The sequence below is a fragment of the Balaenoptera physalus genome (assembly GCF_965194825.1).
Source record: "Balaenoptera physalus genome assembly, chromosome: 11".
NCBI classification, from domain to species: Eukaryota; Metazoa; Chordata; class Mammalia; order Artiodactyla; family Balaenopteridae; genus Balaenoptera; species Balaenoptera physalus.
In genome coordinates, this window is record NC_138896.1 from 70,879,168 (window position 1) to 70,906,932 (window position 27,765).

The window sequence follows — 27,765 nt, forward strand, 5'->3', positions numbered from 1 at the left end:
GAATCTCCAAAGACAAAGGACACCAAATGCGCTCTAGTTACATCCAATTAAAATACTGTTATACACTCATTTAAATAGGAAAAGGGGCTGATGGCCAAACAAAGAATGATTTACTGGCAGAACTATTTACTAGGATGAACCTGTAAGAACTTTCTATGTGGACATTAATCATTATCCCAATATCATTTTACATTTATTAACCCCTTCAACCAGGTTACAAAGCACTGAAAATATTTTCTGTCCCTTAACACAAACAATTCTTTTATTACTAGTTCTCCTTTTATAGAGGAAGAACTTTGGGCTTAAAGAGGGCAAATAACTTGCCTAAGATACCAAAGCTAGCAGGTGGTAGATCTAGGCTTGCTCTTTACACAGCTTTCTCAAATTTAAACAAACCACTAAGGGGATTTATTTCCAGAAAGACATGTACCAATAACCTGTCAAAAATTACTGCAATTATATCTGACCTTGCTCTTAACGTTCTTTGCCTACATGAGGCCTGAAACAAACAGAAAGAACCACCTACTCAGAGAAAAATGCTGGTGAAGAGAAAGGAAGAAAACATAATCAAACTGCTTATGCAACTTCACAATATACAAAAATTTAAGCTAGATTATCTGTTTATACACAAGATAGCAAGGTGGCCCACTCCTCTTCAACGTTAAACAAAACAGCTGTTATGGTCTAGGACAGAAGTTTGTAATTTTCTCAATAGCACAAAAAGATCATAGCGCAAGTCTTTATTTAAAAAGTTTTTGTTTTGTTTTTTTACCTCAGTAAAATGTTATAGCCATGAAAATGTATTAGGTAAAGAGGGAGATGGAAAACCATAATAGACTTAACACTGTCAGGGATACGAGAGTAACATCAGAGCAAATGGGCTGAATGGCACATGCTCAGGCTTTGCCACGGGAGAGGGGAAAGGATATGTCTGTTCCAAGGATGAATGTAAAATTCCCTGCCACGTCTCTTAAATGCTACAGAAACACAGCAAGGGATCTATGGGCCAAAGTCTTGATATGCTTTAGAATGACCCAGAAATCCCCTCCTTCACTGCTAGAGGGGCTCTGCCATGGCTCCTCCCCCAGAGCTCCCCTCTCTGCTCCCATCAGTGCCTCCTCCCAGCCTTTCACCTACCTAACTTCCATCTTAGCAGACATAACACTGCCAGTTTAGAACAGACTCCTTCCTTAGAACCCCATTTCTTTCCTCCACCTTTTTTTTTTTTAAACACATTCAACAAGATTATTCATTCAATAGCTACTGTGCATCTACTCTATGCCAGACACTGGTCTAGGTGCTGGGCCACAGCAGTGACCAAAACAAAAGCCCCACCTTCTCATAACATTTATCTTCTAGTGGGGAAAGTCAGACAGTAAACAAGATAAATAACGTGTACAAATAATAAAGCGACAGGTGCCATGGAGAAAAATTAAAGCAGAGAAGTAGGAGAGAAAATTGGAAGGGGTACAATTTTAGGTAAGATAGAAAAGACCTCGCTGAGAGGGTGGAGAGCGAACTACGAATATATATGAGGGAAGAGTATTCCAGACAGAGAAAACAGCTAGTGCTCAGAGCCCAAGGCAGAGGCCCACCTGGCTTGTCCAGGAACAGTGGTGAGAACACCAGTGAAGCAAAGTTAGCAAAGGGGAAAATCAGGAGATGTGGTCAGAGAGGTGACAGGGGTATCATATGGCCTTATGATATCTGGTAAGGACTTTGGCTCTTAGTCTGAAATAGGAAACTACTGGAAGACTCTGAGCAAAAGAATAACATGATCTATGTGCAGGACCACTCTGGATACTTTTGAGAATATACTATAAGGAGCAAATGAATGCAAGGAGGGAGACTAATTTGGGAAGTTACTGCAATAGTCACAGTGAGAGCTGGTGGCTCAAATCAGAGAGAGAGCAGGGGGTTGGTGAGGAGTGGTCAGGTTCCAGATCTATTTTTCTGACAACATAGATGTGGGATGCAAGAGAAAGAAAGGATAGGGGAAGGCAAACATTTAGCCTGAGCAACTAGAAGAACATTCTATTTCTATTTAATGAGCTGGAGAAGGTTTTAGTTTTTTTGGTTGTTTTAGTTGCAGGGGTGGGATCAGAAGTACAGTTTAGGACACCTCAAATTTGAGATGTCAACTCTACATCTAAATGGAGATTTCAAGCTCTAATTTCAAATTTTCTTAGTTCTCATCCAACCTCCTCATGGAATTTAGCTAATATTACATATGTTCTTACAAAATGTTCCTTTAAACTCTGGTTCGCATTTAAATAATGTTTATAAATTTGTGCATTTCTCTCTGCAACTGGAAAAATTAGAACAAACCCACAAGGCAGCTAACATACAAAGCAACACTTTAATTCTAAAGAGGTCTGTACATGCACGATGGTTAATTTGAAAGTCACCTTTTTTTTATTTTAAATGAGCTAGCTTTATTTATTTATGTTTACCATTTTAAACGTGCAGTTCAGTGGCATTAGGTACATTCACACTGTTAGGCAAACATCACGGCCATCCATCTCCAGAACTTTTTTTCATCTTGCAAAACTGAAACTCTGTACCCATTGAAAAATAACTTCCCATTCCCCCCACTCCCAATTCCTGTCAACCACCATTCTACTTTCTGTCTCTATGAATTTGATTACTTATATGCAGTACCTCATATAAATGGAATCATATAAGTGGCATCAGCATTTGTCCGTTTGTGACTGGCTTATTTCACTTAGCATAATGTCTTCAAGGCTCATCCAGGTTGGAGCACATGTTGGAATTTCCTTCCTTTTTAAGGCTGAATAACACTCCATTGTATGTATATATAACTTAGGTTGCTTCCACCTTTTGACTATTGTGAATAATGCTGCTATAAACAAGGTTGTACAAAGTCCCTGCTTTCATTTGGGTACATATCCAAAAGTGGGACTGCTGGATTACACAGTAATTCTATTTTTAATTTTTTGAGGACCTCCCATACTGTTTCCTATAATGGTTGCACCATTTTACATTCCTACCAGCAGTGCGCAAGAGTTCCAATTTTTCCACATCCTCACCAATACTTGTTATTTTCTGTTTGTTTGTTTTAAAATAATAGCCTAGATCCTAATGGGTGTGAAGTAGTATCTCATTGTGCTTTTGATTTGCCTTTTCCTAATGATTAGTGATGTTAAGCATCTTTTCATGTGCTTATTGGCTTATATATCTTCTTTGGAGAAGTATCTATTGAAGTCCCTTGCTCTTTTTTAATCAAGTTGTTTGTTTTCATGTGGCTGAAATGTAGGAGTGCTTTATATAATCTGGATATTAACCCCTTGTCAGATGCATGTTTTGCAAATATCTTTTCCCATTCCATGAGTTGCCTTTTTACTCTATTGATAGTGCCTTTTGATGCACAAAAGTTTTTAACTTTGGTGGAGTCCAATTTATCTATTTTTACTTTTGTTGCCTGTGCTTTTGGTGTCACATCCAACAAATCATTGCCAAATCTAATTTCATGAAGATTTTGCCCTATGTTGTCTTCTAAGAGTTTTACAGTTTTAGCTCTTACATTTAGGTCCTTGATCCATTTTGAGTTAATTTTTGTATATGGTGTAAAGTAAGGATCCACCTTCATCCTAACACCAAGACTATCTTTTCCCCACTGGACGGTCTTAGCGCCTTTGTCTAAAATCATTTGACCATATATACAAGGGTTTATTTCTGGGCTCCCTGTTCTATTCCTTAGTCTATATGTCTGTCTTTATGCCAGTATCACCACTGTTTTAATTACTGTAGCATTTTGTAAATTCTGAAATCAGGAAGACTGAGAGCTCTAACTTTATCTTTTTCAAGATTGCTTTGACTATTCGGGATCCTCTGAGATTCCATATGAGTTTTAGGACAGATTTTTCTATTTCTACAAAAAAAGGTAGTTGATATTTTAAGGGAAAAAATCCTTTGAAAAAGCATTTTTTTTCTTTTCCATAATGGTTCATTATAGGATATTGAATATAGTTCCCTATGCTATACAGTAGGACCTTGTTGTTTATCCATTCTATATATAATAGTTTGCATCTGCTAATCCCAAACTCCCAATCCATCCCTTCCCCCGCCCCCCCTTGGCAACCATAGTCTGTTCTCTATGTCTGTGAGTCTGTTTCTATTTCATAGGTAAGTTCATTTGTGTCATATTTTAGATTCCACATATAAATGAGATCATATGGCATTTGTGTTTCTCTTTCCGACTTACTTCACTTACTATGATCATCTCTAGGTCCATCCATGTTGCTGCAAATGGCATGATTTCGTTCTCTTTTACGGCTCAGTAATATTCCATTGTATATATGTACCACATCTTTATCCATTCATGTGTCAATGGACATTTAGGTTGTTTCCATGTCTTGGCTATTGTAAACAGTGCTGCTATAAACACAGGGGTGCATGTATCTTTTTGAATTACAGTTTTGTCTGGATACATGCCCAGGAATGGGACTGCTGGATCATATGGCAACTCTATTTTTAGTTCTTTAAAGAGCCTCCATACTGTTTTCCATAGTGGCTGCAGCAACTTACATTCCCACCAACAGTGTAGGAAGGTTCCCTTTTCCCCCATACCCTCTCCAGCATTTGTTATTTGTTGACTTTTCAACGATAGCCATTCTGACCAATGGGAGGTGGTAACCTCAACTGTAGTTTTGATTTGTGATAATTAGCAATGATGAGCATCCTGAAAAAGCACTTTGAATCTTCTACCAGTGACTGATATTTCCCTACCGTTGCTGGAAGCTCATAGTTGGAATAATCATTTGTATACATCCTCTTATCCACACCCCAGAATTTTTCACAAGGCATTAATCCTTGAACAATGTAAAAAGCATATAAAAATTAGTATTATTCAAATTTCTCCTTAAAACATTACAATGGGAGCCCTAAAATATATGAAACAAAAACTAACAAAATTGAGAAATAGATAATTCATCAGTGATTGTTGGAGACTTCAATACACCACTTTTAATACTGGATAGAACAACTAGTAAGAATACCAACAAGAAACAGAAGAACCGAACAATATTATAAACCAAGCAGACCTACCAGACATTTTTAGAACACTCCACCCAACAACAGAAGAACATACATACACATGGAACATTCTCTAGGACAGACCATATGTTAGGCAATAAAACAAGCCTGAATATATTCAAAAGGATTGAAATTACACAAAGTATGTTCTCCAACCACCATGAAATGAAATTAGGAAATGACAACAGTAAGTAATTTGGCAAATTCATAAATATGTGGAAATTAACAACACCCTCCTAAATCACCAATAGGTCAAAGAAATCACAAAGGATATTAGAAAATACTTTGAGACGAATGAAAGTGAAAACACAACACTTAGGAAAACCAAAACTTATGAGATGCAGCTAAAGCACTGCTCAGAGGGAAATTTATACCTGTAAATACCTACAATAACAGGGAAGGAAAAAAAAAATCCCAAGTCAATAACATAACCTTCCACCTTAAAGAACTAGAAAAAGAAGAGCAAACCAAACCCAAAGCAAGCAGAAGGAAAGAAATAACACAGATTAGAGAGGAAATAAATGAAATAGAGAAATGAAATAAAAAAGAGAAAAACAGAGAAAACCAAAGTTGACTCTTTGAAAGGCTCAATGAAACTGACAAATCTTTAGCTAGACTGATCAAGAGAGATGACTCAAATTACTCAATTCAGGAATAAAAGAGAAGACATCAACGCCAATGTTACAGAAATAAAAAGGTTTCTAAAGGAACACCAAGAACTACAGTATGTCAACAAAATACATAACCTAATTGAAATGGACAAACATTCTAGAAAGACAGAAATTACTGAAACTGATTCATAAAGAAAACATTAGGATGGAAAATTCCAAAACTAAAATTGTGGTTGGTTACACAGTTTCTAACAATTAGGCTTGGAAATTAGTTCCATGATAGATGGAGTTGAGTCAAATTTCCCAGTATAGAACTCAAAGATCTCATATTCCATGATAAAGTACAGGCAGACAAATCTTTTGTTGAATTAACCTCTTGGTTAATTGGACACCACTTGTGGCCCCTGCCTCTCAACCTTTAAATCCCACCCAATAGGACTAAGCTCTCTTTGTCCACAGCAGTGACTAAGTTAGTAATACTTTACTGTATTGGTTTTTCATCTTTCCGTTTTCACTTTTTTCAGTCTCCCACTCTTGTTTCCTGAGATCACTTCTCAAAATAAACTACCTACATGCAAAACCCTTGCCTCAGCCTAGATTTTCTCCCAGAAAATAGTGCCTAAGAAAGGCTTTAAATAGGCCTTCAAACTTCCGTTCCTTCCGACTACCTTTCTGATGATTAGTTAGCACTTAAGAAGATCCACTGAGACATGACACTGTGGTAGAAAGAGCACAGCACTTCTTCCCAGACTGGGTACAGCCTGGAGCTCTCTTATTAACCTAAGTTCAACCTCTTCAAATGAAAAATGGATACTGTTATCCATTCAAAAGCACTTTACAAACGCTAATGTGTTATACAAATGACAGTTACCCTTATTACCAATGAGATGTATCAGGCAGAAGAACCTGTTCATGTCTAGATTCAGGTAAAAATACAAGATCAACTTATAGTAGCTTTGTGTGAATGTTAGTTCTATGAGTAAAAATCTTCTGATCTCTGATAGAGTGTGGCTCTATCTACAATGCTTTAGTTTTTCTTAGAAAGGAGAATGTATTCGTATATTACTTACAGAATTACAAATAAAAATAGAAAATATTCTATATCAACAAATGCCTTTTGACATAGGGTAGAGTATCATTCCACAAAGAGAAGCAAATCATATAAACGAGGTTACCGTTTAAAAGTATTTCAGAATTATGGACTCACTCAAAGCTCAGGAAGAAGCTATTTTGTTTCATTTAACACAAAACTCCAACAGAAATAGAAATCGAATGGCTCACAGTATAATTAAATGCTTTGCTTAGATGAAGGTTCTTAAGCTCAGTCCCTGAGCTGGTTTCAAGGGAGTCCTAAACACCCTAGAAGTAAATATAACATGTTGCGTTAATGGGTACATGTGGATTTTTCTGAGAAGTTTTATATTTTTACCAGAAAACAATAAACCAAAAAAAAAAAAAAAACTTTAATGGTATTTTACTGATATATTTCCAAAATGCAATGCATATCTGAAAAAAGAAAGGAAAAAAAAAACTAAAGCTTTGTTTTCAGGATTTGAGGAGGGGCAGGGGGAATGGCTGCCTTGCTGTGTCTACATCTAGGAACACAGTGTGCAGCTTTATATGTTCAGGCTTCATTTACGAGCTATAATGTCAGCATATGGGTTGGTTACAATAGCTGTTCAGAAACTCTAACATTACAGATTTTTCTGTTAAGATTTCACATTTTTGACACCTTAAATTTTGCCTAATACAAAATCCTTTGCATACCATCTGATGATACAAGTGACAGGGATGAAACACATAGGATACTTTCTGTGTCATGACATTCTAACAAAGCAGTTTTACTGTTTCACTGCTGTGCTGACCTGAGGGAATGATAACACATCCCATTCAGAAGAGTTATCACAATAAAAAGCCATCGACTCTGATCACAATGGAAACCACTAGTAACACTGCCATTTGTGGAGCACTTAGTGTATTGCATCTAGCCCCAGTGTAAATAACAGCAATTTGGCTCCATGGCAGCAGAGAGGTTTATTTGTGGTTAAGTCTTGTTAAGCCTTCACTGTAATGAAAACAGCATCAAAATAAAATGGAGGATAATCCAGTTTTACGCATGACTTAGAAATAAAACTAACACTCTGTTCCTGCCCCACCAGTCCTGTGTCTTTGTCCAGAACCCTCTCTAGCCTCCCAGCCCCACCATATTACCAGGCCAACAAGGAGGAAGAATCCACCTGAAGCCGGGTTTCATCTCACTTTCACCAAAATGAATACACTAATAAAACCCAACAGTTGTTCCCATCACCAAAGGTTTAATCCTAGGGTAACTATAAGGTTAGTCAAGATTGAGAATTATTCTTTACAGTACTTAAATTATTGCGCTTCAAACCTAAGAATAGATTATTGAGCTCTCTTAATGAAAAGAAACCTAAGAACATTTAATAGAGCTTTCTTAATAAAAAGAAATGTTTGCCAAGCTAAAAAAGTTCTTTATGCCATGCAAATTACCTTAGGTATTCAGTCTTTTCAACATCTTAATTCAGTCAACATACTGCGTTTGCAAATCTATCTACTGTAAAGACACACTAACCCAGAATGGCTAGGAAATTGGGCATTCCATTGAATTCTTCCCAGATACAGCCTACTGGATTATCAAACAATAAGGTTACAAAATTAAAATGTTATTGAATGTAACACATTTTATATTAATTCAAAAGGCATTTTAGGAAGACTGTGAATGTGAATTTTAATTGGACTAAACAAAACATAAGTGTAGTGTTAGAAAGTATCTAACAGTAATTGATAGGCCATGGAAACTGTCTTGGAATAACTTCTTATTGCTACTCTGCCAACTGTCTTTCTCATCAGATGCTATAAAATATCAAATAGTCATTTGGGCTTCTTAACTCTTACAGATTCCAGATAAAAGGGAGTTCACTCTGATAATCCAAAGTGACAACGTAAGTGAAGGTGCCTGGCAAAAAGTAAAAAGCCCATATAATTATGGAATTACTATGAATCGTATTAGAAGCTTTGTTAGACCAAGAGCTCATGTCTCAAGGGTCTTTATTTAGAAAACTCATGTTTTGGTCACATTATACTTCAATAATTAAGACCCCAACCAAAATCCAGTCCATACGGTGTTGGTGTAAGATGTTTATTAGTGTAATTTATTTAGCACAATGATCACATTAAAATGTCCCAATATACAAAACTGTTGAAATCTAAAGTCACAAAAAATACAAACTTAGGTGAGTGAATAAAGTTATAAAAATATTATTTAAAAACAAAGTTCTACATCTTCAACATTGGGCCAAAGAAGGAAAAAAACAAGAGAGAGAGAGTGAAAGAGAAAGAGAGAGATTGCATATAAGAAACAACACATTTTCAATAAAGCAACCCTGACCGGTCTTGGCTGCCTCACCAGTGAGATCCTGGGCCACTGGGTGTGACCATGATGGCAATACAGCATTTCACTGCAGGACTGGCTACTTCATATGAAGCTCTATGTGAAACGTTACATTTATTTCCTTCAAAATGAAACATCCAAGTGAAACAGAGCTAACAATATACACTAAATTTTAGCTGGCTGATAGTAGAAATTTTCAAAAATTCCATAAATTCAAAAAGAAACATATTTGGAAAAAAACAAATTTCAAAGAGAAATAAACAAGACAAAATGGAAATTAAAATGGAATAAATCAATGTCAATAATGAAGTGTGAGTGTATGTTTCTGACCACAGCTATACCACAGGGGTCACACCCAGGCTTTTCTACCCACCTGTCACCTAGACAAGCTGCAGAGATTAGTTAGAAGTGATAGAAAGATGTCAAGCATGATTTTTTAAAGTTAGCACTAACAGCTGTGAAAAGTTCCTTGGCTAGAAAAAAAAAAGGCACAAAAAAACATATGAAACAACTACATACCAAATGAAAAGAGCTATGTTTTATTTGATGGTGTGCTCTCCTATGGTATTTTTCATATTTTTCTCCTTTGCTAAGAGTTTTCATATTTACCAACTGCTTAGAATGTTAGCATAAGCACTTCCCTCTAAAATGTGCCTCCCTTAGTGTCTTCTCTCCAGAACCCACAGAAGGAATTCCCGGCAGACAAACAAACCCTTGTTACCACAGGAGGGAACGCTTCCTAAATTCCAGAAGTCATTGCAGGGTCTTGGTTTAAACTTTCATAATATTCTAACTTTCCCATCCCCAAAGTAGTTTTGTATCAGGGGATCTAAAACAATGTACATCTCAAATCTTCCTCATAACATGGTGGCAAATATTTAATCTGAAATAATCAGTAGCTTAGTGATTATACAAACCTGCAAAGTCAGTAAGAGGATAGAAACTTTTAAAGAGTATCTCACATTCCAGATCTTAAACCAGAACTCCTCTACAATTTCAAAACACGGCCCATGTTTTATATTCTATTTCTAAAAATCCAATCAAAGCTTATCATTTGAAAAGTTCCACAGTATTTGTCCCAGATGGTTTCAGATTTTTTTAGCTTTTAGTTTGGGAAAATGAGAAATGAGAAAAACAAAGTCCTACTGGGACAATCCTCAGAATGTGTGAAAGTAAATCCCAAGGTTCGTGGTAAAGGACTTGACACACAGGTATTTATATGTGACCCACCAATCCCACCTCAGGCTGCACAAAGGCACCTCCACAGTTCATAGGGAGGCTAACACTGAACAGAGCTCCAGGAGTCCAGTCAGATAATCATTTCATTAGAAACCTAATAATTGGTTGTAGTTCTTCAATGTGTTGCAATTTAACTTCATTCTCAGGTTGCTACAGAAAAAGTTATTTTCTATCTGTATCAACATCCCAGTATTTAACAATACAGGATTCCATTTTCCTTAACTTCCCAATTATTACCTTGATAGTTCATGATCATGTTAAGAAATTTGGGATATGAAATTCCACACACAATAATAAGGCTGTCAAATTTTCAGAATCTAAGCCTGGAAAAATAGATCATAATTTCGTAATAGAAACAATTTCAGCCCAAGTTGCAAATAACAAAGGATGATTTCATTTTGGGAAATATTTTTCAAAGTTTAATCAGAACTACTCTAAATTAGAAAACTTTAAATTAAAATAGCTATCATTATTCAGATGTTAGTAAGGTAGAGAGAAACACAGGTAGCCTGAAAGATGAATCTACCCTAAAAGCGAGCTCACAGAGGGAGGGAGGAGGGAGAGAAGAAGGGAGGTTCACGGCAGTGCTGGTGGCCTCGATCCCTTTATGAAAGCACACCTTCTCATTTGCTGCTACATTACCCTGATTCAGGTTGAAGATCTGAAAACCAAATGAAAAAGGCCAACTAAAAATGTTTAAAGAAAAGAAAAATGTGAGACTGAACTAAATAAAAAAATGAGTTTTAAAAGAGAACAAGAAATAAAAGACATTAGATGACCTTTATAAAAATACTAAAATTAAAAAGAATTCATCTGGTACTTTGTGCTCACAAAGGGAAACGAGATTCCATCAAGCCCTGCGGAGCACAAAAGGAAGCAGGTGGTTTGCTCAGGCATCGGCAGAAATGGGCCCCGAAGAACTACCCTCAGCTTCTTCTATATCGTGTCCAGGAAGGAAAGCAAAGCTCTGCAAAATGCTGAAGGTTTTACAAGTGTAACGGTGCTTAGGAAAGATCACTGGTCTGGTGTTGCAGCAGCCCCAGTGTTGAGAGACACGCTAGGCTTCTAGGAGGAGAAAAATAGAAAGAGAGGAAGAAGTAGGAAAGGGAAGGAAAGGGTGGAAAAGCACAGATCATTAGTAAACAGCAAGTTCAACATTGCAAGATGCTCATAAACCCTTTATACACTGTCAGCAGAGCGGGTCTGCTCTTACGACTATAGATAACACCCTGAAGGAAACAGAAGTGGGAATTTTCAAAAGAGCACGGAGCTACGTGCTCCAGTTAGTGATGGCCAAATTAGAATGATGTCACAACATGCTCTGAAAACATGCACTCTTGGCCCCCTCCCTACTCCTTTCCACCCCCAATGAAACATGCATATTTTCAGTAAAGCACCTGCTTTAATATAGTCAAGAGGTCAGGTTGGGAACACAACATTTCCCCAGGTGTGCAAACTATATTCTACACGATGGTGGAGAGGTGTCCAAGAGCAGAAAGACCTGCTCTCATAATGGCACTGGGCAGTTCATAAACAGCTGGGTTCTTTTTTGCAGCCAGAGAACTGAAGTCTTCAAACAGTAAGGGCCAGGCTGCATGTTCTTCCTGTTCTTTTTTCCTGCACAATTAAGCTGTGGCAGTGGGAAACAATTGCTACATAAAGTCTGAGTCTCCTCTGGTCAGACCTGACATCCTGCTGGAGAAGAAACCTACTCTAGTGTGGTAGTCGTTTCCTTCCCGGATGAAAATGGCATTCATTCTTCCAAATGGCTAACCAAATCAATCCCTTCAAGCCTTTCCTTCCCCTAGCACTGCCTCCTCATTAAAGAAAGCTGAATTTATTCATTTTTCAAAAGTTTGTGTTCAAGCTTCTTCTCCTTTCATCATGGGGATATTTCTACAAATATTTTCTTAAAACCAAAATTATATAGACCTTTGTTTTCAAAGCAGAAACAGTGAACACTACATACGAACTAAGATTACCAAAAAAACCAAAAAAAACAAAAAAATTTCAGTTCACAAAACTGGAAGATAAATAAGGTCACACTTCAGGTTGTTTCTAGCCTTTGAAGTAAAGAGTTCCTAATTAATGAGTTGCTAATAAGGATTTATTGTCACTGGGTAAAACTAACATTCACAACTAATAGAACCTAGTCATCAGTAAACCTAACATACAAAGATATATACAACATTTCTAAAGGTCACAGAATAAAGAGTAAATCCTGGAATAACTGCTATTGCTAACAGAAGGCTTTTTGGAAGCCTTAGAAACCGAGAAATCCTATGGTGGCTCAAGGAAAGGCTTCTCAAGGCTGAGGTATGCGTGAAAGAAGAGGAACACAGACATGGCTAGCACTTGCCTCCCTGCAGTAATGTGAAGCAAACGTTATGCCCAGTTAAAAGTCTTTTCAGTTGGGTCAACAGTATCAGCCTGATTGTGCACTTAAGCTAATTAAGTGCAGTTATTTTTAAAAATTCAACATGGCTCTCATATTAGCTACCTAAACAAAGATTTACATAGTATTGTACATCCCTGTGGACCCTGCTACTGCTTCAAGAATTTTGCTCACTACAAAGACACTGGGGGAACCCACAGGAGCTCAGTGTTAGCCCTGGTAATGGGCTAGGCATCAGAGACAGATTTCAAAAGTAACAGTTAAGGGAAAAATAAAGGAAAAACAGACTGAGGGCACAACAGAAAGGAAAGAACTTTTAATTTCCAGCTCACAAGTTTCCTAACATTGAGCCATGAAAAGCAAACTGAGTGCAGTGTGCATTCAGGGATGAGACCTGCCCAAAGAAATGTAGCAGCCAAAGGACTCCATTATAACATTTTTTTGATGGTCATTCTGCATCAAAAGCATATTGTTAAGATTGATCCAGCTCCTATGTGGTACAACTACAAAAGATATTCAAGGAATATCAAATGAAATTCTCTCTTTCCATTGTTGGAAATGTTATGGGGCAGATGCCCTGGGTTTAAATACAACCACCAAGAACAAGAGTACCCTCAGAAATAATCTATATGCTTCCACTAACAATCCTCCTCAAAGGAGCTGATCAAGGTGTTTACTGTGACTGTTTCACCCACACATTTGGGGACTCCTGGGAATCACTTACCAGTGGCATCATTCCCTTCTATTCCGTGGTCACCGTTGGCAAGCACTGTTGCTTGAGAAGATGAAGTACCTGCAATGACCACAAAGAATAATTACCCGCTGTGACAGATAGAAAAATGAAAAACAGACGCAATTACTGTCTAACTAGTAGAATTTTTGTCACTCTTCATAGTATTAGCTTAAAGCAGATAAAATCTGTCCAAAATTTAAAGATCCAATAAAAGGAAATCCAGGGCTTCCCTGGTGGCACAGTGGTTGAGAGTCTGCCTGCCAATGCAGGGGACACAGGTTCGAGCCCTGGTCTGGGAGGGTCCCACATGCCGCGGAGCAGCTGGGCCCGTGAGCCATAATTACTGAGCCTGTGCGTCTGGAGCCTGTGCTCCGCAACAAGAGAGGCTGCGATAGTGAGAGGCCCGAGCACCGCGATGAAGAGTGGCCCCTACTTGCCGCAACCAGAGAAAGCCCTCGCACAGAAACGAAGACCCAACACAGCCATAAAGAAAAATAAATAAATAAATAATTTTAAAAAATGTTATTAAAAAAAAAAAAAAAGGAAATCCAGAAACACAGAACAGAACTGAGTCATTGATTTCTATGGCATCCAAACTCTGATAAGCACCACGACTACAGGAGAAGCTTTCCTAATACCAAGTCTAAGTCTTTCCTGCTCTGTACATTGTCAAAGGTTACTATTATACTCAATAAAACCATCATGAAGCACCACAGGTTTAGAACCTGTGATTCAAACCAAATGGTCCAAGGATACAGAGCCGCTTAAAACAACCCCCATGTGGGACTTCGCTGGTGGTCCAGTGGTTGGGAATCCACCTTCCAATGCAGGGGATGCGAGTTCAATCCCTGGTCGGGGAACCAGGATCCCACATGCCGTGGGACAACTAAGCCCACGCACCACAACTAGAGAGCCCATGAGCTCTGGAGCCTGAGTGCCACAACTAGAGAGAAGCCCGCGTGCTGCAACAAAAGATCCCGCATACTGCAACACAGCCAAATAAATAAATATTAAAAAAAAAAGAAAACCAACAACCACCACCCATGTAGAAAGTCCAGGGCACCATCACTGCTCCTGTACATGAGGATTACCTGGAAGTCACCAGCAGCACTTCTGGAAGCAGAGGGCTTTTTTTTTTTTTTTTTTTTAAAGCTATCCTAATAGACTATAGTTGTATCTTATTTCCTAATAACTAAGGATGTTGAGCAACTTTTCATTTGTTTACTTGCCATTCTTTTATTTTCTTTGGTGAATTGAATGGTCAAATTTTTTGAACTATTTTTTTTAATTGGGTTATGTATTTTCTTATTATTGAATTTTGAAGATTCTTTATTGTTCTGAATACCAACCCTTATCAGATGAGTTCTGCAAATATATTCTCCCATAAATGTATTTTCCAAGAAAATACATCCAAGAAATGTATTTTTGTTTTCTTAACTGTCTTTTGAACAGCAAAAGCTTTCGATTTTGATAAAGTCTAATTTATCATTTTTTCCTTCATGCTTCCATGCTTTTGGTGGGATATCTAAGAAATTTCTGCCTAACCCAAGGTCACAGGATTTTCTCCTATGTTTTCCTCTAGAAGTTTTATAGTTTTCATTTAGGTTTCCCATTGAGGTCTATGACATATTTGGAGTTAAATTTTTTACGTGGTATAAGATATGGGTCTATTCATATTTTTGTACATTGACATCTAATTGTTCCTTTACTCCACTGATTCCTTTGCACCTTTCTTGAAAATCAACTGACCATATTACGTGTAGGTGTTTCTGGACTCTCCTGTTCCATCAACCTATAAATCTATCCATTTTGCCAGTACCACAATATTTGGATTACTGTATTTGCATAAAGTCTTGAAATGATGTCACACAAGTCTTACAAATTAGGTCTTTTCCAAAATTGTCTTGGTTATATTTTAGTGTCTTTGCTTTTCCATATAAGTTTTAGAATCAGTTGTTGATTTATACAAAAAAATCCTGATGGGATCTTGACTGCACTGACTGTATAGGTCAATTTGAGGACATATAACCTTTTCTGAAAGGCTCTGACGATATCTAACATTTCAGCAACCTGCCTAGCTCTGCAGTCAGCCTGCCAACCCAAGAGGTTCCTACAAATCACTCTTACTTAACAACCTCACAGGGATTTCCCTAGTGGCGAAGTGGTTAAGAATCCGCCTGCCAATGCAGGGGACATGGGTTTGAGCTCTGGTACAGGAAGATCCCACATGCTGTGGAGCAACAAAGCCTGTGCGCCACAACTACTGAGCCTGCGCTTCTAGAGCCTGCGAGCCACAACTACTGAAGCCCGCGTGCCTAGAGCCCATGCTCCGCAACAAGAGAAGCCACCACAATGATAAGCCTGTGCACTGCAACGAAGAGTAGCCCCCGCTCTCTGCAACTAGAGAAAGCCCGCGCACAGCAACAAAGACCCAATGCAGCCAAAAATAAATAAATTAATTAATTAATTAATTAATTTTAAAACAGATTAGGGAACTAAGTCAAATAATGCTGGGCTTCCCTGGTGGCGCAGTGGTTGAGAATCTGCCTGCCAACGCAGGGGACACAGGTTCGAGCCCTGGTCTGGGAAGATCCCACATGCCGTGGAGCAACTGGGCCCGTGAGCCACAACTACGGAGCCTGCGCATCTGGAGCCTGTGCTCTGCAATAAGAGAGGCCGCGACAGTGAGAGGCTTGCGCACCGCGATGAAGAGTGGCCCCCACTCGCTGCAACTAGAGAAAGACTTTGCACAGAAACGAAGACCCAACACAGCCAAAAATAAATAAATAAATAAAGTAGGTGACTTTTTTAAAAAATAAATAAATAAATAATGCTTAGTTCCCTTAGTAGGAAAAAAAAAAAAAAACCTCACAGACATATTTTTCATAAGACAAGTAAAAATCTAGAACATATGCTACTAAAATATAAAATGCAAGATTTTACTTTGGAAGACAGCAAACTACAATGTCCAAGCTTCTGGGTCCCACAAATCCAAGGCAGAAATCTTTCATATAAACTCACTGAAAAGATCATTCATTCTGTAATCTCAGGTAACAGAGGAACAACTAAAGAGAACCACCTAAAAGAACAAGGCAGACTGAAAAGAAAATATCAAGTAACTGTTAGAAGAGAGGAAAATAAAGGAATGAAAGATAACAGACTTTTATTAAATACCCAGTATGCACCATGCACCATGCTAGGGTTTCACATATTGTTTTACTTATCCAGAGAGATAGAACAAATATGAGCTAGAACATATTTGGCTTAAATAAATTCCCTTTTACCCTCACACAGTAAGCTTATAAAATTTATTCTTCCTAGCTCAAGAAAGAATGCATATTTTCAAAAATCTGCCTCACATGAAAATGCAAATTGCAAAAAAATAAAATAAAATGCAGACTATAGGAAAATGCGAATTACAAAAATGATACCGTCTTCTGGCCATGAGAGTAATAAAATCTTTTTTTAAATTTGATAATAGCCTGTGTTGGCAAAGGTGTAGAAAAATGGGTAATCTGATACTCCACTGGAGGAATATAAATTGAAACAACTTTTTAATGAGAAAATCTGGCAGTCTATCAAATTTTGAAATACCAGCTTAACTCAAGAATCCATTTTAGGTGCTGGAGAGGGTGTGGAGAAAAGGGAACCCTCTTGCACTGTTGGTGGGAATGTAACTTGATACAGCCACTATGGAGAACAATATGGAGCTTCCTTAAAAAACTAAAAATAGAACTACCATATGACCCAGCAATCCCACTACTGGCCATATACCCTGAGAAAACCATAATTCAAAAAGAGTCATGTACCACAATGTTCATTGCAGCACTATTTACAATAGCCAGGACATGGAAGCAACCTAAGTGTCCATCGACAGATGAATGGATAAAGAAGATGTGGCACATATATACAATGGAATATTACTCAGCCATAAAAAGAAATGAAATTGAGTTATTTGTAGTGAGGTGGATGGACCTAGAGTCTGTCATACAGAGTGAAGTAAGTCAAAAAAAGAAAAACAAATACCATATGCTAACACATATATTTGGAATCTAAAAAAAAAAATGGTTCTGATGAACATAGGGGCAGGACAGGAATAAAGACGCAGAGGTAGAGAATGGACTTGAGGACACGGGGCGGGGGAAGGGTAAGCTGGGACAAAGTGATAGAGTAACACTGACATATATACACTACCAAATGTAAGACAGATAGCTAGTGGGAAGCAGCTGTACAGCACAAGGGAGATCAGCCCCATGCTTTGCAACCACCTAGAGGGGTGGGATAAGGAGGGTAGGAGGGAGACGCAAAAGGGAGGAGTTATGGGGATATACGTATGCATATAGTTGATTCACTTTGTTATACAGCAGAAACTAACACAATATTGTAAAGCAATTATACTCCAATAAAGATGTTAAAAAAAAAAAAGAATCCATTTTAGGTATGTAGTTCACAAAAAGACATACAACACACACAAATAGTAAGAAAAGGTGTGGGGAAAAAAATATACCAAACACCACTGGTAACTGCTAAGGAATGTAGTGCAGGGAAACAGAGATGGGGATAAAAAGGAAGATTTTCACAGATGTAAAGTCCTGTTTTAACTGAGCACCTTAAATAGTGGATAGATAGCCAACTGAAGCACACAGGCCAGCTTCAACATACTATCACAAGCAGTTAGAAGCAGCAGGAAAGACTGCTAAAAAAATTAATAAAAGATCTATAAATCAAGAAGGGTACCCCCTTCTGTAATTTCTGGAAGAGAAATTACAACGAATATCCAAGAAAATGAAGCAAATAGACCACACTAAGGAGAAACCCCAGCCCAAAGAAGGCATAGGAAAACAGGACTCCAAGATACTCTAGGCTTAGAGACAGCAGCGATGATGGGACTCAGTTAAAAGCTGTCAGGTGAGCCCTCACTTCCCCTATGCTTTCCTTCCCTCACCCCACAACAGTCAGCTTTGTGCCAAACCCAAGATGGGAACAGAGACTGAATGCTTTGGCACAAGAGGAAGCCAACGGGTGAATGGTGATACCCAGAGGAGCTGGGGGGGAGCCCTACACCACACCTGGCAGCACTGTCACACCCCTGCCAGAGGCAGGTGGTAGAAAAGTCATGTTATCACAGGGACTCTCAAGTATTGCCAAATAACTGAGGAAAACTACTACCAAAAAAGAAAGGCATCACGTTCAAAGAGAATAAATGTCACCCAGCGAAACAATGTTGATACGGCAAATAGGAGACTTTTAAAAAGAAATATGCCATTTTCCTCATACGGATGAAAGAAAATATCACACATCTGTGAAACAAAAGCAAACCCCTAAACAAAGTGAATTATCTAATGACTAACAAATCCTTTCCAGGTTAGGTAGTTTTCAATTCTTTGCTTTTCCAAAATTCAAAGAGGTCATAATGTTTAATAATACTGAGTAATGGAATGCTTAGCATGTAACTCAAAGATCTGAAGACATTACCATAATAAAGCTTCCATTCCCACATACTTAGCTGAGTGAATAAGGTTTTTTGGCTATTATTAGCTATAAAAACAATAGGACTAAATATTGTTAAAACCTTTCCATCCTAACAAAAAATAGTTATCCAGATTTATGGTCTAATCAAGGAAAATAATAGCCCCCATAATCTCATTAGAAAAACATTTCCAATCAGATTCAACTTTTATGGTTGTTAATAATTTGTCAAAAACAACTGTGATAAATGTGATCAACTGGGTACTACTAATATCGATAATTGTGATGATAAATCTCCTAATATCGATAATTGTGATGATAAATCTCCTCTGGACCAAGTTAATGCGTAGGAGCCTTTGGTTACAGAAACTTTTTAAATTAAAATTTAAGTGTTTTTTTTTGATGTGGACCATTTTTATTTATTTATTTTTTATCTATCTATCTATCTTTGGCTGCATTGGGTCTTCATTGCTGTGTACGGGCTTTCTCTAGCTGCGGCGAGTGGGTGCTACTCTTTGTTGTGGTGCGCGGGCTTCTCATTGCGGTGGCTTCTCTTGTTGTGGAGCACGGGCTCTAGGCACGCGGGCTTTAGTAGTTGTGGCTCGTGGACTCTAGAACGCAGGCTCAGTAGTTGTGGTGCACCGGCTTAGTTGTTTCGTGGCATGTGGGATCTTCCCAGACCAGAGATCGAACCCATGTCCCCTGCATTGGCAAGTGGATTTTTTTTTTTTAAACATCTGTATTAGAGTATAATTGCTTTACAATGCTGTGTTAGTTTCTGCGGTATTACAAAATGAATCAGCTATATATCCCCATATCCCCTCCCTCCTGCGTCTCCCTCCCACCCTTCCTATGTCTAGGTGATCACAAAGCTCCAAGCTGATCTCCCTGTGCTATGCAGATGCTTCCCACTAGCTATCTATCTTACATTTGGTAGTGTATATATGTCAATGCCACTCTCTCACTACATCCCAGCTTACCCTTCCCCCTCCCCGTGTCCTCAAGTCCATTCTCTACATCTGCGTCTTTATTCCTGTCCTGCCCCTACGTTCATCAGAACCTTTTTTTTCTTTTTTTTTAGATTCCATATATATGTGTTAGCATACGATATTTGTTTTTCTCTTTCTGACTTATTCACTCTGTATGACAGACTCTAGGTCCATCCTCCTCACTACAAATAACTCAATTTCATTTCTTTTTATGGCTGAGTAATATTCCATTGTATATATGTGCCACATCTTCTTTATCCATTCATCTGTCGATGGACACTTAGGTTGCTTCCATGTCCTGGCTATTGTAAATAGTGCTGCAATGAACATTGTGGTACATGACTCTTTTTGAATTATGGTTTTCTCAGGGTATATGGCCAGTAGTGGGATTGCTGGGTCATATGGTAGTTCTATTTTTAGTTTTTTAAGGAACCTCCATACTGTTCTCCATAGTGGCTGTATCAATTTACATTCCCACCAACAGTGCAAGAGGGTTCCCTTTTCTCCACACCCTCTCCAGCATTTATTGTTTGTAGATTTTTTGATGATGGCCATTCTGACCGGTGTGAGGTGATACCTCCTTGTAGTTTTGATTTGCATTTCTCTAATGATTAGTGATGTTGAGCATTGGCAGGCGGATTCTTAACCACTGCGCCACCAGGGAAGTCCCAAGACCTACCACTTTAGTTTGCAGACATTCATTACTTGTTAGTCTGCATATTAACATAACCCAAACCTGAACGAAATGATTCTAGTTCAATAACAGATAAAATGACTTCAATTCAGTTTACCGAGCAATGATTGTATATCTACCATGTGCCAAGAGCAGTGATCTCTCTTTAACGCATATCTGACCAAGTTTCCCAGTCCCACCTTATCTCCCCACAGACTGTGAGACTCTGCATGATGTCACTGGATGTGCTTCTCCATGGTTCCACCCTGTCACTTGTTTCACTTGTCATTGTGACCTCTGGTTTCTTATCACTGAGCAACTTGAGGTTGCTGGTACACTTTGAACTATTCTGTGCCTCTTTGCTTTTCCTAAATGTGTCATTCTGCAGGAATATAGAAATAAACAAAACACTATCCCTCCTCTAGAGTAGCTTAAGTGTGAGACAACAGATAGCTTAACTATGACCTTACAAGTGCCATGAGAAAGGAAGGTTCAAGGAAGAAAGGCACTTACCAAGGGGAAAACGAAAAGATAAAGGGGGTTGTGGGAGAAGATGGGAGAGGGAAGTCAGGGAATGTTCTTGGAAGATTACATCTAAACCCATTCGTAAAGGATTTTTTGTAGAAGACCACTTTTAGCCAATGCTTTATCATCAACCTCCAGATGTGTATCTTTAGCCCAGAACTCTCCTCTCAGTTCCAGACTCTTTTATCTAGCTGCCTACTGCTCTTGACTAGGTATCTTCTCCACTATCAGATAAGCTGAAATTCTTACCTTTCCCTCAAAATCTACTCCTTTTACAGCCTTCCCAATCTCACAAGATGATAATTCCTTCCTTTCAGTTGCTCAGGCCAAAACCTTGAGTCATCCTGGATTCATCCTTGGCAATGTAAAGTCTTATACCTTCAAAGGAGCAGTTGGGTGACATGGTGTGGGTTAAAGTCAGATGGGAGTGGGTTCAAGGGAGAATGAAAGGGGGGCTTCCCTGGTGGTGCAGTGGTTAAGACTCCGCGTTCCCAATGCAGGCGACCCAGGTTCAATCCCTGGTCAGGGAACTAGATCCCACATGCATGCCACAACTAAGAGTTCGCATGCCACAACTAAGAGTTCGCATGCCACAATTAAGACTCCGCATGCCACAACTAAGACCCGGCAAAACCAAATAAATAAATAAATATTTTTTTTAAAAAAAGAGAGAATGAGAGGAAAGGAATTGGGATTAGGGAGTAGATACACCTTTTTCAAAGAAGGAGCAGAATAAAAGAAAGTAAATGAGATGGACATAGATTGAGATAGGATTTTTTATGAAGGAAAAAATTATGGTACGTTTGATGCTGATGAATGGCCCAGTTGAAGAGAGGAACTGATGATGCAGGAGACGAGACAATTGCTATAGCAGTACCCTTGAGTGAGAGCATGAGCAGTTCACTGATGACAATAAAAGTAATACCAGAGTAAAGGGCACAGATAAAAGTAGTTTAGGAGATGGGGGGGTGCATAAACTCTCTTTTGATTGAGTTTACTGATTATCTGTTCTAAAAGTCATCAACTGAGAATATGAACAGGAAAGCAAGTGCTGGAGCTTTGAACAGAGAGAAGATGTGAAACAGCTGTCTAGGAAAGCGGAAGGTTTTATAAATTCATATGAATTAGTAGCAGAGTCCTCAAGTACATGCTCTTTATGCAAATAAGACTCTCATTTACATTTCCTGAACATAATGTTTATAGGTCTAATAATTCTACCTTTTGATCTAAATAAGTGAACCTTTAGTTTTGAAAAACAGTTATCTATGAGACATTAAATCAATCAGAAAGTATGCATTCATGAAGATGGTAAGGGTTCACAGAAAGAACACGGGGTTTAAAAATCATAAGATCTGGGTTCAGGTTGTGGTTCTGTCACTATAAACTAAATGATCAAATGCAATTCCCTTGTGCTCCCTAAGCCTGAATAGCCTCACCTGAAAGACGGGATAATATCTACTTCCCATGGTCACCAAGAGGACTAAACACAGTAACACTGGAGGCAGCACCCGTGGCAATTGCACAGTGTTAAGTACATGTTAACTATTATTATTCTCATTGTTGTTTAACTGTAGATTGATCAACTATATTGACTTACCTATAGAACAACTATAGATTGTTGACTGTAGATTGATCACTAAACTACAAAGTAACCTCAAGAGAACACTGAAATTAATTTACTTTTGCCTTATATAAAACTCATTTACATGACATTACCAGACTAGGTAATAACTGCAAGACTAAGAAATAAGCAATTTACCAGAATAAAATAAAAGCAACACAAGGTTAGAAGAAAATAAAAGGGAGACGGAGATTCTACCATACACATAACACCTAACGATCTCAAAATCTACGCTCAGAAGAGAAGAATAAAAACACTACAACACAAAAACAAATAGGTTTTAGAGTAGGAAAAAGCTTTGCATACTTCTCTGGAGATAAGGCTTGGGCTCTAATCATTGGAAATGATTAGACGTACCCTACTGGACGTACCCAGTAGGGTACGTCCTCATTCGAAAGGTGCTATACTGTCTTCTTTCTGATTTCCCAGAGGGACAGACTCCCATTTCACGAAGTGAAAACTTTCTCAGCTAAATACATACAGCACTGAAAACAACACAAGTTTTTTAAACTAATCACATGCTCTGAGATATAAGGATATTGAAATTTACTGTTTTTTTTATCTCTTCTCCTGCAATCTCTTCTCTTTCCCAGCAGTGGGATTTCAGAGTCCCACTGCTGACAAATCAATTTGGCAGAGAAGGGAAGTAGCAAGAAGGTGAGTGGGCGTGTGTGCTGTGAAGAAGAGACCCACAGTGAGTGCGCTTTGGGCAAAATGGGGAGGATTCAGCATGGTCTCAATGCATGGCCTTCTTGTGTAAAAGTCAGGCTTGTGCCAACATCGCCCTCTGGTGGCCAATGAAGGTAGTTACAAAGCTCCACAATAGAAAGCCCCAGTCAGTTGAACAATGAAAAGTTCTGTAGTATCTAGTTATCATCCTTCCCAGGACTTACTTAGGCCCTTTCTCCAGGATCAATGTTTCTCAGTCATGGACGTGCATCCAAGTCACTTCCAAAAAGGGCTTGTTAAAAAACAGATTGCTGGGACTTCCCTGGTGGCTCAGTGGTTAAGAATCCGCCTGCCAACGCAGGGGACGCCGGTTCGAGTCCTGGTCCAGCAAGATCCCACATGCCGCGGAGCAACTAAGCCCGAGCACCATAATTAGGGAGCCTGTGCTCTAGAGCCCGCGCGCCACAACTACTGAGCCCATGTGCCACAACTACTGAAGCCCACGCACCTAGAGCCCGAGCTCCACAACGAGAAGCCACCGCGATGAGAAGCCTGCGCACAGCAACGAAGAGTAGCCCCCTGCTCTCCGCAATTAGAGAAAGCCCGCGTGCAGCAATGAAGAACCAACGCAGCCGTAAATAAATAAATAAATATAAATTTAAAAAATAAAAAGCCAATTGCTGAGTCCTATCCCCAGCGTTTGCCTAAGAATTGCATTTTGAACAAGGTCCCAAGTGATACTGCTGGTCCAAGAACCACACTTTGAGAACCACTGTCTTAAGATTAAAACATTCTGTAGAAATAAGTTCTTAGCCTCCTCTCAATATCATAAGTGCTCTATCTAAGCACATGGAGTACAGAAAAATTAAGTGGCTTACCCACAAATTTGCCAACTATTTGTGTTTAAGGGTCAACAATATGTTAGATGTTCATTCAAACATCTGTGACAATGTTTTGAATGAACAAGAGTGACAGAAGTTATATTGTTACATCTAAGAGAAAGCTTCTGTCTTTTGTCTTCCTAGCCTTGAAAATAGAGCCATATAGAGCTGATATTGAACAAGTATTAGGAAGACAACATTTTTGAAGGAAAGAAAAAAAGTAATACATATGTTCTGAAAAAGTATCTTGAGAGTTGTTTCCCAAGGAGACAGGCATTTTAGAAGAAGTTTAAAAACAGTTTCATTTCTAGGTATTTGGTTATTTAGGTATTTTATGGAGGCAATGCTATGGGAAAATACTTGTAGACGCACAACTAAATGGGGGTAAAATGGGAAAGAGTATAGTACAGAAAAGGTATCCCTAGCACCCACACTGTGAACTTGAAATACCATAGTTTCTTGGAGAAATCATTTTTTCCAGATTTGGGGCAAGAACTATACCTGGGGGGAAAAAAGCAACATTTCCTACTTTGTGCTAAGTGCCATAAAGGCAGTCTCACTTTCCTTCCCCCTCATTTTAAAGCTAAGGGCAATTACAGTAGGTGTATAATAATTAAAAGAAATAAAAACACCATTGCCCAGAGAGTTCCATTATGTGTAACCCACTTAACTAACCTTTCTATATCTAGATGCAGGAAGCTGGTTGATAAATTTCCAGTAGTTGGCCTAAGTTAGCCTGCTGTAAAATCATATCAAGAGCACCAGTGATGGGGCTTCCCTGGTGGCGCAGTGGTTAAGAAGGTTAATTACAGGTTATTCAAATATTTAAAATATCAGCAGGAAAAATTTAATAATTTTTATAAGCAAAACAGTTTCTTAAAAACTCTCCTCCTCTTGGGTCAAGTTCATGGTACATAGATCAAGTCACCCAAGATGAACCACAAGAAAATCTACTGCTACCATCTCATTATCCTCACCCACCTAAGCTGAGTCCCAGGTGGTAGGAGCCACGCACAGCTAAAGGAAGATTTTAAATGAAAAGCAGCAAGCTTCCTCCACCTATGACTGATGAGGGTAAGTTAATGCGGATGGGAAGAGTATCTTAGCCATGACTCAAGTTATTAAAATATTTACTCTGTACCATTTCCTTTCTTCCAACTAAAATGTTCCTTTTAGGTTAATCAAAGGACAAATAACTCCACTGACCGTTATGGATTAAAAGAGAACAGACATTTCCATTTTCCATTAACGAATCCAATTTTTTTCTGGGAGTAAATATTTATACGGATATAATTTGATTTTAAACTCTCAATAATATTTCTTTTGATCATTTGTGGTTACCCTCCCACCCCCCAAATAAAGCACATATACAAAAAGCAGGAGTTCCTCTTCCACTCAGGCTACAGAAAGCCAGAAGAAATGTCACTCCCACCCTATCAACAACAAAAAACCCAGATCAACTACAAAATCGAACTCAACTACAACAACTCAACTACAAAAACAAACTCACCAGAGAGCTGAGGTTTTAGGGCAACCAAGTAGTGTGGAATCCAAAGAAAGACATTCCCCTCAAGGAGATATGGGAGGTAAGCAATAGTTCTCCTGTGTCTCACGTGCCATGCAAGCAGGTGAGAAGAATTCAACTAAAGAGTTTAACGATTTGCTAAAGGCTAAGTGAAGGCTAGCGTGAGAGTAAAGGGTCCCTGGGATCCACAGACACAAAAGGAGTTCATACCCACTCGCAGGTTAGAAAGACTGGAGGCAGAGGGGGGACCAGAGAGCTGCTCTAGGTGGTGCAGACCTGGAAAAAGCTGCCACTAAAAGCAAAGGCAAGAAGCCCTGACCCCCAGGACTCCTCTCTCCTACGCAAACAGAAGCTTTAAGCTGCTGGGGGAGGAGTATCAAACCCTGTCAGCCCCAGGGCCCGGGTGAAGACCCACCGCAGCTGGGGAAGAAGTTAACAAGAAAACCCCCTCTTACCCTAGGGGAGGAGCCAGAAAGAGTCCTAGCCCAGGATCCTATGCCAATACCTTTAGAAAACGCTATCCATGTAAGAGGGATAGTGTGACTGAGAAAAAGACTCAACCACAAGACGCATGCACACAGGCCTGAGCCTAAACCAAGACCAAAAAACAAAAATAAAATAACTCCTGCCCGCTACCAGGCTATCCCTCTTCTGATAAGGGAGGGGAGAGCATGGAGAGAGATCCTTCTGAGACACAGGTGCACAGCAGGGCCAAAAGCTGGGAGTGGAACAAGAACTTTGAGAAAAGAACTTTTGAGAAAAGCTTTCCAGCACCTCAGTCCCTACTCTACACACCAGAAATGGAAGAATTTGAAGCCAGTAGTGCACTGAAGATCATCATAGCAACAACAAAGCCCAACCCTAGCTCAGCCCTGGCCTAAATTGACTCAACCCTTTCAACCCTTTGAAAGTATTAATTAACTAGTAAAAGAAGAGAGTTGCCCATTGTTGGGTTGTACCCCGCAGGCCTACAAGGTCTGTGCTTGCCCAGCTCTAAAACTGAAGAAAGAGCCCAGAGTCAGCAACAGAGACATCAACGGTGTAATGGATGGGGGACCTTACACAGCTGAAGCAAGGTCCTGGAGCGACACCCCACCGTGTGCAGCAGACAGCAGGCAGGACATGGCAGCAGTCTTCACTGCCGGCGGGGGGTGGGGGGGACTACCAGTTATAGGAGAATTACGTCAGGTGGGTTCATTAGTTACCAGGGAAACCAGCAGAGGTGCACGCCCCTCACTACCCCTTTGATAAAAATAGTCACCAGCTGGGGCGGGGGCAAGAGTGTAGGAAGGTCGGGCATGTGAGTAGGGTACAGGTGAAGCAGGCACTGGTCAAGAAGGGGATGTACAGAGAGCAAGAGAACAGCCATCTTGAGTGGCCTGACCATACACTCATTTCCAGGCATAAATATTTTATTTCAGTCTCTACTGCTTTACATGTGAGGTCCAGCATTCACTCAAAAATTAAGATACACATAAAAAGTACCAGAAAAAAACAGTAAAGAGACAAAATAATCAGACTGAGAGATGACCCAGATGTTCAAATTACCAGACAGACATTTAAAATAATTATGATTAATGTGTTAAAGTCTATAGTGGAAGAGATAGAAATATGCATTAACAGATGGATAATTTCAGCAGAGAGATGGAAACTCTAAAAGTCAAACAGAAATGCTAGAAGTTAAAAACAGTAAAGATATTAAAGATAAAGAATGCCACTGAGTGCTCATCATTAGACTCAACGCAACCAGGAAAAAAATCGGGGAATTTGAAGATAGATGAAAAGAAAGTACCCAAAATGAAACACAGAGCATCCAAGGACTGTGGGACAATACTCAAAAATCTAACAAAAATGTAACTGGAATCCCAGAAGGAGAAGAGAGAAAGAAAGAGGCAAAGCGCAGATCAAGCTCAGAGAAGCCAAGAAGGACAAATAACAAAATATCACCTAAACACAAGACATTCAAAC

At 39.0% G+C, this 27,765-nt stretch overlaps 1 protein-coding gene across 21 annotated transcripts in view; it reads right to left on the reverse strand.

Moving 5' to 3' along the window:
* The window catches only part of MAP4 (microtubule associated protein 4), a 162,914-nt gene that overhangs the window by 76,449 nt on the left and 58,700 nt on the right, over positions 1–27,765 (reverse strand). For all 21 annotated transcript variants that reach the window (XM_082411930.1, XM_082411931.1, XM_082411909.1 and 18 more), the window contains one exon: positions 13,437–13,505. In XM_082411930.1, coding sequence (XP_082268056.1) covers positions 13,437–13,505 — 69 coding nt within the window. The remainder of the gene's footprint in view (positions 1–13,436; positions 13,506–27,765) is intronic.